The sequence below is a fragment of the Lethenteron reissneri genome, unplaced genomic scaffold, assembly GCF_015708825.2.
Source record: "Lethenteron reissneri isolate LAM-NWPU_2019-01 unplaced genomic scaffold, ASM1570882v1 scaffold_1564, whole genome shotgun sequence".
NCBI classification, from domain to species: Eukaryota; Metazoa; Chordata; class Hyperoartia; order Petromyzontiformes; family Petromyzontidae; genus Lethenteron; species Lethenteron reissneri.
This window is the reverse complement of record NW_026891294.1, coordinates 7,095-24,480: the sequence shown is the minus strand read 5'-3', so window position 1 is coordinate 24,480 and position 17,386 is coordinate 7,095. Positions and strand designations below refer to the sequence as shown.

Genomic DNA, 17,386 nt, shown 5'->3' with positions numbered 1-17,386 from the left:
CTTTTAAAGGAATAATGCTAATCTGCGACGATTGGAGTGGTGAGGGTGGTGAGTGATGTGAGTGGTGAGGGTGAGTGGTGAGCGTGATTGGTGAGGGTGAGTGGTGAGGGTGAGTGGTGAGCGTGATGGTGAGTGGTGAGGGTGAGTGCGTGGGTAGGAGGGTGAGTGGTGAGGGTGAGTGGTGAGGGTGAGGAGTGATGGTGAGGGTTAGTGGTGAGAGAGTAGGTGGTGAGGGTGAGTGGTGGGTGGGTGAGGGTGAGTGGTGATGAGAGTGGTGAGGGTGAGTGGTGAGGGTGAGTGGGTGAGGGTGAGTGGTGAGTGGTGAGGGTGAGTGGTGGGTGGTGAGGGGGATGGGTGAGAGAGTGGTGAGGGTGAGGGTGAGTGGTGCGGGTGAGTGGTGAGGGTGAGTGGTGACGTGAGTGGTGAGCGTGAGTGGTGAGGGTGAGTGGTGAGGGTTAGTGGTGAGAGGAGTGGTGAGGGTGAGTGGTGGGTGGTGAGGGTGAGTGGTGAGAGAGTGGTGAGGGTGAGGGGTGAGGGTGAGGGTGAGGGTGAGTGGGTGGGTGGTGAGGGTGAGTGGTGAGGAGAGTGGTGAGGGTGAGGGTGAGTGGTGAGGGTGGGTGGTGAGAGGTGAGTGGTGAGGGTGAGTTGTGAGTGAGCTCCAAGATTAGTAAACAAAAATCTCGACAATAAAATAGAATAATAATGATGATGATGATCAACCCGCTTGCTTGTTAAAGTTCAACGCGTTCACTACGATATTTAATTATCTCTCGTGAAATAATCCCGCCAAATTGAGTCGTTAATTAGGTCAGCTGTTAATTAGTAGCGGGCCAATTAAGGACGTCGTGTAATTAGGCCAGCTGTTAATTAGCCTGAGGCGTTGACCTGAGGCCAATTAATTAAGCAACGTGCTCATTCAATTACAAATTGCGTGTATGACGTGAGTTGACTTCGGGGTTTTATTGAATTTTTTAAAAATGCAATTGTGTTTAATTTAAGGACAGTGCACATACATTATCAGAGTTGTGTTTTTTGTTTGCATTACGACCGCAGGTATTGTGGTCTATGCAACATGACTCCTTGTAAAAAGGTGTCAGTTTTGTTGCCAGATAGAAGGGTACAAAAACAATTATCAAGACAATCGTAGATTGAATAGGAATGTTAAAGACCTCTTAATATCTCGATTTAAAGCTTTCGTGACTGCAGGGATTCATCTTCTTGGTTCTTTCGGTAAAGCATCACGTAGAAGGGAAGTAATAAAAAAACATAATAAAATAATATTTTATTATGTTTTATTTTTATTATTTTATTATTCCCTTCTACGTGACTTTACTGAAAGAACCAAGAAGATGAACCTCTTAGTATCGTTGGAGATTGTCATTTATTTAGCTAAGAGTGAGTGGCAAGCTCGACTGGCCACGATGATTCATAGATGTTTGCCTTTTGCTCATTTAACTCTGAGTAACGTCATCTGTGATTGCTTTTTAAATCCTTTATATTAAGTTCACTTGCTTGCTTGCTTACGACCGTGCAAATCTTTCGGTCGTTTTTTAACCCACTTCCCGTGATCCAATCGAGCTGACATTTTGCACACAGACTCGTTGTGCGTGACAATTTATTTTCGTGAAATTTTTTCCCAAAATTTTCCACTTTTTAGGGAAAAAAAAATGTCATATTTAATTTAAAAAAGCAATGTGATAAAAATGAAACTCTTACTCATGAAAAACAGAAATGAATAATAAAATAAAACCGATGCCACGCATATAAAGGATTTATAGTGAAAAACTTTGTTTTACGAGTTAATTTTTTAAACATAAAATTGGCACCCTCGTTATAACTGGTGTCACGTGACGTGAGCAGATTGGAGATACAGAAACTAAATACACGTGCGGTTTTATAAATTAATTAACAAGACAAGTATTCACTGGGTAGCCGAGGAAATCACGAGCGCTTGATGATTAATTAATTGGATGTTTGTGATAGGTTAATTAGGCTCGCCACACCGGAAGCTAATTAACTTTGGAACTTCCATTTAATCCCAAAGCTAATGTTCCAGCTGGGCTGTGCGAACGGCCTTGAACCTGCTCTGAAAGTTTCAGGTTCTTGTGCACTAATTTGTGTGGGAAAAAATGTAACATTAAATGTTATCACAGTATTTGGTTTCTCTTACGGGGTCGTTTATTTATCCGTTTACAACTCTGTCGGCCAACTGTTGGGCAAAGTCTTGGGGTCTCACACAGTTTCCCCAAGGGAGTTTTTTTAATACATATTGTTTTAGAATAACGTTATTCTGTAATCTTTATATTTTCCGAAAATATCGTACAGGTTATCAAATCGCTGTTTCGCCCGAATAACTACCCTTGTAATCAACGACTTGTTTTGGAAAATTTAATCGGATCGCTAATGGCTCTGATGATGATGACACTTGCTGTGAGAGTTGTATTTTTAAATCCTTTATATTAAGTTCACTTGCTTGCTTGCTTAGGACCGTACAAATCTTTCGGTCGTTTTTTAACCCACTTCCCGTGATCCAATCGAGCTGACATTTTGCACACAGACTCGTTGTGCGTGACAATTAATTTTCGTGAAAAAAATTCCTAAATTTTACACTTTTTAGGAAAAAAAATTTATATTACATATATTCAAATAGAACTCATTCATGGCTTTGGCTGAACGTCACAGTATAAGAGCCCAGAGCGTAACCCCTCCACAGGCCGTGGCGGAGTAGCGCAGTTGGTAGCGCCCTCGCTTCCCATGCCAAAGGTCGCGGGATCGATCCCCGCATCCTCCACAGGCGAATATATTTTAAATCCTTTATATTAAGTTCGCTGCCACGCATATAAAGGATTTATAGTGAAAAACGTTTTTACGGGTTATACTTATTAAATCCTTTATATTAAGTTCGCTTGCTTGCTTGCGTGCTTGCTTGCGTGCTTGCTTGCTTACGACCGTGCAAATCTTTCGGTCGTTTTTTAACCCACTTCCCGTGATCCAATCGAGCTGACATTTTGCACACAGACTCGTTGTGCGAGACAATTAATGTTCGTGAAAAATGTTTCCCAAATTTTACACTGTTTAGGGAAAACAAATTAAATATTTAATTACCAATTGCTTAATACTGGCAGACAATCATCTGACCCATAGGTGGCAGCCATCTCAAGCCAGAGGACGAGAGGACTCTAGCCGCCACGCATATAAAGGATTTAGAGTGAAAAACTTTGTTTTTACGGGTTAATTTTTACCTAGCTACAATGCCATTGGTCAGTCTAGTGAATGGGCGGCACAATGCCATTTCGAGGGTGTGGAGTTTATCCTGTTATGTACGAAACTTGAGAACCCTAGCTACATACAATGTCTGCTGCCAGTTTTATAGGGCTGAACATTGAAAATGTCTCAGTGTACAATTATTGCGATTACCATGTCTCTATAGTCGTGGTTGAAGAGACATTGTAATGTTTTTAAACTATTTAATCTTTTCCTGTAATTTCTTGAAATTCTCTTTTGGCGGGTTAAGTAAAGACATGCCTTACAATGGCTGCCCATAAAACAAAAATTGTTTTAATGCATTTGTTTTCTGGCCATTTGTTTTAGTGGCCAGGTACTGGGCCGATTCTGCTGTGAGACCCGAGTGTGTGCTTCGCCGGGGAGAGATGTAAAAATGTAGGTGAAAAATGAAATAAAAATTAATAAAAATAAAATTAATTACGACGTTTCGGAAGCAACACAAGCTTCCGTCTTCAGGTGAAACTGTCACAGCAAAATATGTTTCACCTGAAGACGGAAGCTTGTGTTGCTTCTGAAACGTCGTGATTTTTATTTTATTTTAATTTCATTTTTTACCTACGTGACTTTACCGAAAAAACTAAGAGTATGATTCCTTGCAGTCGTGAAAGCTTCAAATCTCCAAGATATCAAAATGGACGAGCAGTGCATGCATCAGGACGGTGAGGAGCTGCAACAGCAGCAGCAGCAGCAGTCTCCAAACAATTGGAAGGCTCCTTCACTCACCACGCAGAATGCAGCTCAGTCTGTGCAGCAGTATCCTCCTGCCTTGGCAGAGGCAGCAACCCAGACTTGTCAGTCTCCACAGGCTCAGCCAGTTGAGCACACCCCACAAGTGCCTAAGGTGTCTTCTGGCAGCAGTCAGCGACCGAGTGGAGAGGCGGCTTCTGATCCAAGCTCCCAAGGTGATCACTTTGACTGCCCCTTGTTCACACACACATGCTGTCTAGCTATTAAGACATATTTGAGGTGTTTGTAAATTATATAATTTCACTAATAGGGGTTTTCCCCTTTTTTATGGCAACAAAACTGACACCTTTTGCAAGGAATCATGCTTACATTAACCACAATACCTGCAGTCAAATGCAAACAATAAACACAACTCTGATAATGTATGCATTGTCTTTGAAACTGATTGGTCCACACCAGAGACAGCTTTCTTTAGAGTCTCGTCTCATATGGTTTTCGACCAGATGACGCCAAGTATTGTGGTTAATGTAAGCATGATTCCTTGCAAAAGGTGTCAGTTTTCTTGCCAGAAAAAAGGTGAAAACCCCTATGAGTATATTTTGGTACTGGCAAAGGAGGTCCCATGATGACGCCTTTTTGGCGTCATCTGGTCGAACACCATATGAGACTAAGCTCTAAAGAAAGCTGTCTCTGGTGTGGACCAATCCGTTTCAAAGACAATGCATAAATTATCAGAGTTGTGTTTTTTGTTTGCATTTGACTGCAGGTATTGTGGTTAATGTAAGCATGATTCCTTACAAAAGGTGTCAATTTTGTTGCCAGAAAAAAAAAGGGGAAAAACCCCTATTGGTATATTTTGCTACTGGCAAAGGAGGTCCCATGATGACATCATTTCAATGTATTATTCTGAAAGAAATTGTCCGCTTTTTGCCACTTAACCAAATCCTCAGGCTGCGTGAAAGTGGTGTACGACATGCTGATGACTGCAAGCAACTGTGGCAGCAATTGGCCATCCGACCAAGAAGACATATTTCGCCTCCTGGTAAGTTACCTGCTTTCGTTGAAATTCCTCGCAATCACATGTCACAATAAGCATTTGATGTTTTAAAGAATTTGCTCTGCGGTCTGTATGTATGTAGGTGCACGGGAGAGAACATTTTGAAATATTAAAGAAAATCAAGGAAAACCTGGAGCTGATCCGAACGCTGCCCACGGATGCCAATGTGTTGCGCAACCTGCAGCAACAACAGTACGTGAACACGAAATAGACAATCGCTGCTCGTACGAGAGAAGTTCCCGATTGCTGCTGTAATTAAATGGTAGCAACAGAAGGGAAGTAATAAAATAATAAAAGAAAAATAATAAAATAATTCTCACGACGTTTCGGCCACAACGCAAGCAGCCGTCCTCAGGTGAAAACCAGGTCTGTCGAGGCGACAGCGTCTGAATGAAACACCACCAGGCTTGGAGCATGTATATACGCTGGGTTGGAAGGGGGGGGAAAGGGCGCCTTGACAAAATAATTTGCATATCAAGAGGGTTAATTTTTTGGGTTTTTTCTCCCTCCCAGATACGTGACGGAATTGCGTGGCAGGCCGTCCAACCTCAGCCGACACCGCAGGGAGTGTTCACAGGAAGTCTTGGCCGGCAGCCAGGGATCCTCCAGTGCCGGCGAAGGTTCCTCATCAGGTGACGCAAGCTCTCCCTGCTCGGCGCAGCACATTTCTCTGCACGGAACGTGGCATGCGGTAGAATTGAAAGACGCGACACAATTTGCCACAAAGTAATACGCAGTCTTCTTGGTTCTTTCGGTAAAGTCGTCACGTAGAAGGGAAGTAATAAAATAATAAAATAAAACATAATAAAATACAATTCTCACGACGTTTCGACCACAATGCAAGCAGCCGTCCTCAGGTGAAGAACAGGTCTGTCAGACGCTGTCTTTCTGACAGACCTGTGTCCATGATAAAATACAATTCCATGATAAATACAATTCTCACGACGTTTCGGCCACAACGCAAGCAGCCGTCCTCAGGTGAAGAACAGGTCTGTCAGACGCTGTCTTCCCGACAGACCTGTTCTCCACCTGAGGACGGCTGCTTGCGTTGTGGCCGAAACGTCGTGAGAATTATTTTATGAAGTTTTATTATTTTATTACTTCCCTTCTACGTGATGACTTTACCGAAAGAACCAAGAGGATGAATTCAATATTACTCGTATATGTGTTGAGGTGTAAATGGTTTTATTGCGAATGCTCATCCACTGGTTGCAGGCGTTGCACAGGATGTTGTGACGGGTGAAGCGAGTGGATCCAATGGTCCCCCACGGCCACCGGACGGAGACAACCCACGGGCCCGGCTTGGAACCCTGCCGGACAGCGGCAAGCCTGGCAACGCTCTTTACAAGTAAGTGCCCTTTAGGTGCATCATCGTCGCCACCTTTAAACATCATCGTCATTTTTCGATTTAAAGCTTTCGTGACTGCAGGGATTCATCTTCTTGGTTCTTTCGGTAAAGTCACCACGTAGAAGGGAAGTAATAGAATAATAAAAATAAAACATAATAAAATAATAATAATAATAAAATAATAAAATAATATACTAATGTTGCTTTCCTTCTACGTGACTTTACCGAAAGAAGCAAAAAGATCATCATCATTCACGCTCTGAAAAAAATTACAAATAAATGAAAGGGATTCTTTGCTGAAATAACCTTTTCTACTCTATGAGAGATCTCTTTTAGCGGTGGCAAAATATAGTAGTAGGTTTTTACCCTTTTAAACTGGTACAAAACTGACACCTTTATACAAGGCATCATGTTTGCAATATCCACAACACAAGCAGTCAAAAATGCAAACAGAAAGAAGCAACTCTGATGATGATAATAATATGCACTGTACTACTAAACCTTTTCTACTGTTGCGTCTGCACGCTCCATTCTATTTCATGATGTATAACTGCTTTATTAAAATGGCTTATCCTTGACGTATTCTACGCTGCAACATCTTCCCTAGTCACTGGGTAGGTCGGTTGGTATTGGCCTCGGATATTCTGATGAGCACTCTACACTGCATTAGATATTTTTAGTTGACTTGCGTTGTTTATAACACTCCTTTATTATATACGAGTCTGGGTTCTTCAAGTGTTTAGTTTTATCTGTGTATACTCGACTACAATACTTAAATCGGTGGGTGAATTAAAACAAAGCAAAGTTCATCTTCTTGGTTCTTTCGGTAAAGTCACGTATAAGGGAAGTAATAAAATAATAAAAATAAAACATCATAAAATAATATAATATTATAATATAATATACATGATAAAATAATTCTCACGACGTTTCAGCCACAACGCAAGCAGCCGTAACGTCGTGAGAACTATTTTATTATGTTTTATTTTTATTATTTAATTTTTATTATTTTATTACTTCCCTCCTACGTGACTTTACCGATAGAACCAAGAAGATGAATCCCTGCAGTCACGAAAGCTTTAAATCGAAAAGCAAAGTTCGTAATGCAGTTTGGGCTGATTTTTGCACTTGGATTTCCAATAAAAAATGTCATTATTTTCCATAGGGATATACAGTACAAGCAATGTAAGTGTTGCTTCACATGTTATTTCTAATCGCAATGTTGATGGAGTAAAAATGTTAATGTAATTCAGCCGTACAAAGTACTTTTTCGTGCTTCTTGTATTTGGTATTAACATTTTGGAGCCTTGTGTGTGTTGTTTTTTTTTTGTGTCTCAAGCTTCCTGAAACAAATAGACTGCTTGGAGTTTTTGGAGAATTTCACTTCACGTGGATTGTCGAGTGTCCAACAGCTGATGGACGTTACTCTGCAGGCAAGTTCCTACGGACGCTTCCATGCAAACTACGCGTGTTTTTTTACGTTTACAGGATTGGGATTTATTTTTAAGTTGTGCAAGTTTTTCTGCAACATAAAAAATGCACAAAGAAGCATGGAGAAGATGGAAGGTTGGAATTAAACTTGTAAAGAGTTAATACGTGTGTAGGTGAGGGTGAGTGGTGAGGGTGAGTGGTGAGGGTGAGTGGTGAGCGTGAGTGGTGAGGGAGAGGGGTGAGTGGTGAGGGTGAGTGGTGAGGGTGAGTGGTGAGCGTGAGTGGTGAGGGTGAGTGGTGAGGGTGAGTGGTGAGGGTGAGTGGTGAGGGAGAGGGGTGAGTGGTGAAGGTGAGTGGTGAGCGTGAGTGCTGAGTGGTGAGGGTGAGTGGTGAGTGGTGAGTAGTGAGGATTGTAGTGCCACAAGAGGGGGCTCTGGGACCCTAGGCAGAGAAGCCCTTGGCGGCAGGCGCTAGGATCCCAGGCACCCCAGACAGTTAAGCCCCTTGGCGCCACCAACGGGGGGGCTGTGTGTGCTCTGTGGGATACCTGGGGGCGCACACAACCCCACCCCTCGTTGGGCACGAGGCATAAAAGGGCAGCTCCCTGGACGATCGGGGCCAGTCGCAGCTCAAGACCCGCCAGCCAGCCAGCTTAGGACCCTGGACCCCCTCGTCCCGCTTGTCCTTGTAAGGGCCGGGACGCTGTGAGGGCCAGTGGTGGGACTCTGGGACTCCCGGCTCTACGTCCTTGTGAGGGCGAGTTCCGAGGAAGCCAGAGTCCAGACCCACACCTTGGCTGGGTCGGGTCAGGTAGCCTCCCCTAGGGTAATTGTAGCCGGAGGACCCCAGAGCGTAGCCAAAGTAGTGTACCTAGGCTGTGTACTTAGGCTGTGTACCTAGGCTGTAACAGAGTATCAGGACTGTTGGAGTGTTGTATTGTAATAAAGAAGTTACCTCTACAAGTGTCTCCGGAACCCATTACACGTGGATACCAAAACATGCAAATAAGAAACATTGACAACTGCAAAAAGTAGATGGGCTTGGGCAAGGGAACATCACTGGACTGCATTGTGGCTGGGAAACAAGAACGGTGTTGGAAGTGGCATCCAAAGTAGAGCACACATCACCAAGAGGATGACCACCACAGAGATTCGAGTTGTGAGAAGATTAGTTCGTGTGTCGTTGATAGATGGATCGTGGTCACATAGCTCGAGTGAGGAGGCTGAGGAGTCCTGATCCAGTAGTGGGTACAAAACAAACACATTCCTCCTGCGGAGGGAGCGGGTAGGAACGTTGGGTTGCTCGGTCAATGGCCAGGGTCAACGGCGGCGTGGTGTATTCCGCAAATATGCCCGACTGTGAGGGCGGGCACAAGCCGGCGTGAGTAGGTTAAACGTTGAGTTTTATAAGGGCACCACGGGGTGACCAGCCCCTCCCCACCCCAGCCCCACCCCACCCTCCCCACCCAGCCCCCTCCCCACCCTCCCCTCCCCACCCAGCCCCTCCCCACCCTCCCCTCCCCACCCAGCCCCACCCCTCCCATTTTTGGATGCACGACGGACAGACACAATCATCCCCTGTGGGCTGGTGGAACCAGGTGGTTCCTACCGGTAATACCGACTGATTTTGTACATTAATTGCTCTGAGGAATACACGTCGTCAGAAATTTGAAGAATGTTGTATCGTACACTATGGGAACCTCATTTGCCAGTAAAAATATCATAATTGTTTTTTTACCCTTCTATCTGGCAACAAAATTGACACCTTTTTACAAGGAGTCATGTTTGTATAGACCACAATACTTGTCTCGGGTGTGGACCAATCAACTTCAGGGACAGTGCACATTATCAGAGTTATGTCTTTTGTTTGTATTATGACTGCAAGGTATTGCGGTCTATGCAAACATGACTCCTTGTAAAAAGGTGTCAGTTTTGTTGCCAGATAGAAGGGTAAAAAAACAATTATCAATGTTGTATCGCTGAACACAAGTTAGTGTGTGTGTGTGTGCATATTTTTTGTATTTCGCTGGATTTTAGGACTTGGATGAACTGGGAGTCCCAGAAGCCAAAAAGCGACTGCTATTGAGTGGAATCGAAGAGCATGGCGTGTCCACCACGATCTCCAGCGAGACGACGCTGCAGCGCTCGTCCAGTGAAGAGACAGTCCACCTCAGCTCCGAAGACGACGACGATGACGGCATCGACACCAAGGACGGCATCCGTGCCAAAGTGTTCCCAGCGCTGCGGCCCTCTGGCAGGAATCTGTCCTCTGTCGGCAATCGGTATCGCAAAAGCAGCATTGCCAAATACAATTTGCGAGCGCACGCTCGCCAAGCCGTTGCCCTTCCTCGTGCTGGCAGCTGGGGAGGCAGTAGCAGCCTGGAGGTGCCCAGGAGCAAGATGCCAAATTGTCTTCATGCTCTGACATCGAAGAAGAAGAAGAGGGGCTGGAGTGAGGAGAGGAGGGGGGTAGCGATAGATGGATGATGGTGGGAGGTTGTGTGGGCCGTGGGATGCACTTTGTATGAAAAGCCCTTGGGGTAAATAAGCTGGTGTCTTTTGATTTAAAGCTTTCGTGACTGCAGGGATTCATCTTCTTGGTTCTTTCAGTAAAGTCACGGTCGACAGACCTGTTCTCCACCTGAGGACGGCTGCTTGCGTTGTGGCCGAAACGTCGTGAGAATTATTTTATGATGTTTTATTTGTATTATTTTATTATTTCCCTTCTACGTGACTTTACCGAAAGAACGACGTTTCGGCCAGAACACAAGCAGCCGTCCTCAGGTGAAGAACAGGTCTGTCGAGAAGACAGAGTCTGTTTTTATTTATTATTATTTTATTTCCATTCTACGTGACTTTACCGAAAGAACCAAGAAGATGAATCCCTGCAGTCACGAAAGCTTTAAATCGAAATTCCTTTGAGCTTGCTTGCATAGTTTTTTTTTTTTACAGAATGCAGTCAATAAAATATAAAGCAGCATCTTGGCTTTACTACCCAAGGCAGGAACTTGTCTCTTCCAAGAAAGAAGTGACTGACTTGTCAGTTTTGTTCCTTCTTAATTTTGGAGCTTTCGTGACTGCAGGAATTATTCTTTGTTTTTTTCGGTAAAGTCACGCCTAAAGATAAAACGTGCCGTTTAAGTCATCTGGAGTTGAAATATACAACACGTTTTGTTTCCATGCAGAGGAGATAGCCATGTTCAGAGCAATGTGCTTTTTTGTTGTGTTGCATTTGCTCGACTGTTCAAAGATCGTTTCAAATCTGCATCTTTTGGAAGGATGAACACGAAGTGGGAAGGTTTTTGCAAAATCAGATGTTCTCATACTCCAGAAGATTGTTGTACGGGGCCTGTCTGCTCTAACCTACTTGATAACAACCCCAAAAATGCCTAAATAAAGTTGATTTGTGACATGTTCCATTCTGCAAAGTTTTATAGACTTTGCTGCTGGTAGCAGATGTAGAGAGAACAACACCTGTCTACACTTCGTGTTCATGGAACTGTCTTAAGCGTATATATGCAGTGGGTTTTTTTAAATCCTTTATATTAAGTTCACTTGCTTGCTTGCTTAGGACCGTGCAAATGTTTTGGTCGTTTTTAACCCACTTCCCGTCATCCAATCGAGCTGACATTTTGCACACAGACTCGTTGTGCGAGACAATTTATTTTCGTGAAAACATTTTGTTCCAAAATTTTACACTGTTTAGGAATTTTTTAAAATATTTAATTACCAATTGCTTAATGCTGCCAGACAATCATCTTACCCATAGGTGGCAGCCATCTCAAGCCAGAGGACGAGCGGACTCTAGCCGCCATGCATATAAAGGATTTATAGTGAAAAACTTTGTTTTTACGAGTTAATTTTTGTTACAGGTAGGAACAACAGTTCCCCACTGCCCACCAGGGATTATTTGTCTGTCGTGCATAGCCCCTCCCACCGTGTAGCACGCTCCCGGATTGGTTGAAGTGCGTCACGTGACCGCGAGCTTTCTGCCCCACCAAGTTCCTAGCTGGCCACTGTGAAGGAACGTGATTGTGCTGTGGATTCAGAAACCCGAGTTTGAGGGTGACGTCCGAACTGCTGATTGTTTGGGCGCTGACCACTGGTGAAGTACCCGTCTGGTCACTGCCTGCATCTTGGAGTGGATTGAAAAAGGGCTGTTGATATTCTTGAGCTTTGATTAAAAGCCAAAAACCTTTAAAGTACAATTTCAGAAATTGTTTTTCTGGATAAACCACTCGGAAAAAATATATCCAATGTTTGAGTTTGCATACGGAGCCCAAAACCACCTGTACGTTTTGCAATGTGCTTTATATTTTGTAGCAATCACTGCCTTTCATGTAAACTGGTACCAGGTGCATACAGCGCATGAGAACGTTCAATTCGAATGTGCAATTCCCTGGAATAGCTACAGTATTGATTTGTTTAAACAAGTTTTGACAATAAAAAAAACTCTCTTTGAACCGTTAACACGATCTTTTCTGACGGTGTTTTTTAATCCAATGTGGCGCGATAGAAATATTTTATTTGCCTTCGTACACGGGTCGATATTGACGGAGCACAGGCGAGTATCACTTTGACGCTGTGGTGGATTGAGCGCAGATATTTGCGTCGGGGTAGCTGAGCGAATCGCCGTGTGGTAATGATGCCTCCAGGTGTGTCAACCGGGATGTTCTGTTCTGGATCGCAAACAACAAAGTACCTAACACTCACACACACACAGACTCCTACACACACCTACACACACACACACCTACACACTCACACAGCTACACACACCTAACACTCACACACACCTAACACACACACACAGACTCCTACACACACCTAACACTCACTCACACACACCTAACACTCACACACACCTAACACTCACACACACCTAACACTCACACACAGACTCCTACACACACCTAACACACACACCTAAGACTCACACACACACACAGACTCCTACACACACCTAACACTCACACACACCTAACACTCACACACACCTAACACTCACACACACCTAACACTCACACACACCTACACACTCACACACACCTAACACTCACACACACCTAACACTCACACACACCTAACACTCACACCACACCACACACCTAACACTCACACACACCTAACACTCACACACACCTAACACTCACACACCTACACTCACACACCTAACACACACCTAACACTCACACCTAACACTCACAACAACACCACACACCTAACACTCACACACACCTAACACTCACACACACCTAACACTCACACACACCTAACACTCACACCTAACACTCACACCTAACACTCACACACACCTAACACTCACACACCAACACACACACACCTAACACTCACACCTAACACTCACTCACACCTAACACTCACCACACCTAACACTCACACACACCTAACACTCACACACACCTAACACTCACACACACACCTAACACCACACACACCTAACACACACACACCCTAACACTCACACACACACCTAACACTCACACCCCTAACACTCACACACCTAACACTCACACACACCTAACACTCACACACACCTAACACTCACACACACCTAACACTCACACCCACCTAACACACACACACACACCTAACACTCACACACACCTACACACCCACACACCTAACACTCACACACCTAACACTCACACACACCTAACACTCACACACACCTAACACTCACACACACTAACACACACACACTACACTCAACACCCTAACCTCACACACACCTAACACTCACACACACACACCTACACACACACACCTAACACTCACACACACCTAAACTCACACACACCTAACACTCACACACACCTAACACACACACACACCTAACACTCACACACACCTAACACTCACTCACACCTAACACTCACACCCTAACACTCACACACACACACACCTAACACTCACACACACCTAACACTCACACACAACATAACACACACACACACCTAACACACACACTCACACACACCTAACACTCACACACACCCCTAACACTCACACACCTAACACTCACACACACCTACACTCACACACACCTAAACTCACACACACCTAACACTTCACACACACCTAACACTCACCACACACCTAACACACACCTAACACTCACACACACCTAACACTCACACACACCTAACACTCACACACACCTAACACACACACCTAACACTCACACACACACAGGACTCCTACACACACCTAACACTCACACACACCTAACACTCACACACACCTAACACTCACACACACCTAACACTCACACAGGTGACTGATGGATGAGGGTGAGCGGCGCTTGTAAACTCGCCTTCATCGTCTCCCTCGCCGAACTCGCCGAGTGTTTGTGTTGTTGTTGTTGGAAACGTCCCGACGTCAGATTGAAGCTTGGACGGGCGAGCCAAGGGAAGCTCCAGCAGCGGAAGAAACTCGTCACGTTGCAGACACCGTGTGACGCGTACCACGTGACAGAGACGCCAACTCCCACGTGCCCTTGAATGCCCCTTCTCGGTTCAAGCGGCGCCCGTTCTACACGCACAAAAGTGTGATTTTGATGATGAACGAACGAAGGAGCAACGAATAAACAAAACCCGGACGACGCCGTGGCAAATCGGAGTTCTGTCTGCTGCCAATTCTCGTCGGCATCTCTCGCGCAACGCGGACCGCACTGCGCGCGTTCCTCGTCCGTGCCGGCCACGCGGTTGATATCGGCAATAATGACGGAGCGAGACACGGAGCGAGATAAAATAGCCGCCTCCTATAATTTACGCTTCAACTAAAAAACAAGTATAACCCGTAAAAAACAAAGTTTTTCACTATAAATCCTTTATATGCGTGGCGGCTAGAGTCCTCTCGTCCTCTGGCTTGAGATGGCTGCCACCTATGGGTCAGATGATTGCATTGCATCATTAAGCAATTGGTAATTAAATATATTTTGTCCTAAAAAGTGTGTGTCAGTGTGTGTGTCAGGCTGTCAGTGTGTGTGTCAGTGTGGCGAGGAGTGGTGGTGCAGCGGTTAGCGCGCTGCACTACGAACCCGGATCCCCGAGTTATATTCCCGCTCACGGCCAAAACCAGCGACGATTACCTGAACCGGCACTGCGCCTCCCCCGGGTCGACTCAGCCTCAAATGAGTACCTGGTGCGGTGTGTAAACATCGCCACTGGGGAGATAAAGGCGGCCGGGCGTGGTGCTGGCCTCCCACCCCCTCCTCCACCGTTCCGGCCTTATAGGTGCTCGCTAACAGCACTTGCCCCAACAGCCTGTGCAGGCTACACGGGTGATCTTTGTCTTTGTGTCTTTGGCGCGCGCCCTCGTTGCCTGCGTCCCCAGAGACACTGCCTCCTCCTCCACGATCGGCGTCGTATTGCGCCTTTGGCGTCATCTGGTCCAACCCATGTGAGACTAGGCTCTATGGAAAGCTGTCTCGGGTGTGGACCAATCAACTTCAAGGACAGTGCAAATTATCAGAGTTATGTTCTTTTGTTTGCATTATGACCGCAGGTATTGTGGTCTATGCAAAAATGACTCCTCGTAAAAAGGTGTCAGTTTTGTTGCCAGATAGAAGGGAAAAAAACAATTATCATATTTTTACTGGCAAATGAGGTTCCCATGGAATAAAATAATTGTTTCCCTTCTACGTGAGTTTACCGAAAGAACCAAGAATATGAATCCCTGCAGTCACGAAAGCTTTAAATCGAAATGTAGCTTGACGTAATGTGTTCCTGTCTATTGCGTTTAATAAACACAACGCACACACGCGTAGAAGACACCCCGTGTCACTGTCATGCTATTGAAGGGACGTTTAATCTCTTAAACGTGAACACGAAAATCACCGACAGCAATAAACAATAAACAACCAATAACACTGGTCAACAAAATATAGATAAACACATTGGCGATAGGGCAACACTCGGGCGGATAACGCATTGATGACACTGGTCAACACAAAAAAAAAATTCTGGCCTGGACTTTTGCAGCTGTTTTAGACATCTCATTTTGATGCTATCGGCATTCCCCATTTTCATTGATTTTACCCGAAATTAACTCTGTCACTTATGATTGCAAGTCGTTGCGAGTCAGTGACTTCTTTAGTGTTACAATACGGTGCTGTATGTTTAGGATAGTGTGTTTATGACCAGTGTCATAAACAACGGGCCGCTGACGACGTCCCCTCCTCTCTACAGTTCGGGAACCCGCCGTGGGAACGGGGAACTTGCGGCTCTCACGGCCACCAACCTCCCGTCGTCGTCGCGAGGCAGTCGCCAAACGAGACTCATGCTGAGGGGGGGCCCCCGGGGGGCCGAGCCCCCCCCTCTGGCCGTCCCCGCTCTCCCGCGCTCTCCGCTCCCGAAGGGACTCGCCAGTCCCACGTCACCCACGCCGATCGTGACCCGCCGCAGCCTCTCCGTGACCCGGCTCCACCACCCCGAGCCTCCTCCCCTCCCCCCCCCCTCCCGTCTCCCCCCCCCTCCCCCCCCGCGCCCCCCCGAACCTCCCACTGCAACCCCCCCCTGTGTGCGCGCAGCCCCTCTGCTTGGAGGTGTCTGGCGTTCTCCCTCGGCGTGTGCGTCTGCCGCTCTCGCGAGTCCCACGAGTCCCACGAGTGACGCCGCGTCGCGTCCACCGCTCTCGCTCTCCCGGCGCACTCCGCCCCTCTCCCCCTCGCCGCCCCCCCCCCCCCCCCCAGCTCGCGCTCCGGGGCGCTCTCCGCCGCCGCTCTGCGGGGGGGCTCCCGCGGACGGCCTGGAGCGGCCCCCGAGGCCCGCGGACGGCCGTGCGAGCCGGTCCTCCGCCCTCCTGCCGCCTCCGCTGACGCCGCCGCGGCCGCCGCCGCCACCGCCGCCGGCTCGCTCCATGGCAGATCGCTGCGGCTTCTTGTCGTCGTTGCTGTTGCTGTTGAGGGTTGTGATGCAGCGAGAACAGCTCCCTGTATCATCACAACCACCACCAACCACACCACCACCATCACCAACATCACCACCACCACCAAACCATCACCAACATCACCAACCATCACAACCATCACCAAACCATCACCACCATCACCACCACCCATCACAACCATCACCAACCATCACCACCATCACCAACCATCACAACCATCACCACCATCACCACCACCATCACAACTATCACCAACCATCACCACCATCCCCAACCATCACCAACCATCACCACCATCCACCATCACCACCACCATCACCACCATCACCAACTATCACCAAACCATCACCTACACGGGGAACCTTTGTCTGTGTGTAGGTGCTACTAACAGCACTTGCCCCTACATCCTGCTAGAGGCTACACGGGGCACCTTTGTCTGTGTGTAGGTGCTACTAACAGCACTTGCCCCTACATCCTGCTAGAGGCTACACGGGGGACCTTTGTCTGTGTATAGGTGCTACTAACAGCACTTGCCCCTACATCCTGCTAGAGGCTACACGGGGCACCTTTGTCTAAAGTCTCACTCTCGCAGTCACGGGGGGGGGGGGGGGGGGGGGGGGGTTAGCAGCCCAGCCCCAGCCGGCCAAGGTGCGACCTCGGCCGGCT

The 17,386-nt window shown here is 46.5% G+C and overlaps 1 protein-coding gene across 1 annotated transcript; it reads left to right on the top strand.

Annotated features, from left to right (window-relative positions):
- The first annotated feature begins 3,894 nt into the window (after positions 1–3,894).
- On the top strand, positions 3,895–16,443 carry LOC133362649 (uncharacterized). Its single transcript, XM_061581572.1, has 8 exons — positions 3,895–4,187; positions 4,923–5,014; positions 5,112–5,221; positions 5,543–5,661; positions 6,245–6,377; positions 7,717–7,810; positions 9,845–10,209; positions 16,362–16,443. The coding sequence occupies exons 1-8, from the start codon at positions 3,917–3,919 to the stop codon at positions 16,441–16,443; spliced, it is 1,266 nt and encodes a 421-aa protein (XP_061437556.1). The 5' UTR covers positions 3,895–3,916.
- Positions 16,444–17,386: the final 943 nt, after the last annotated feature.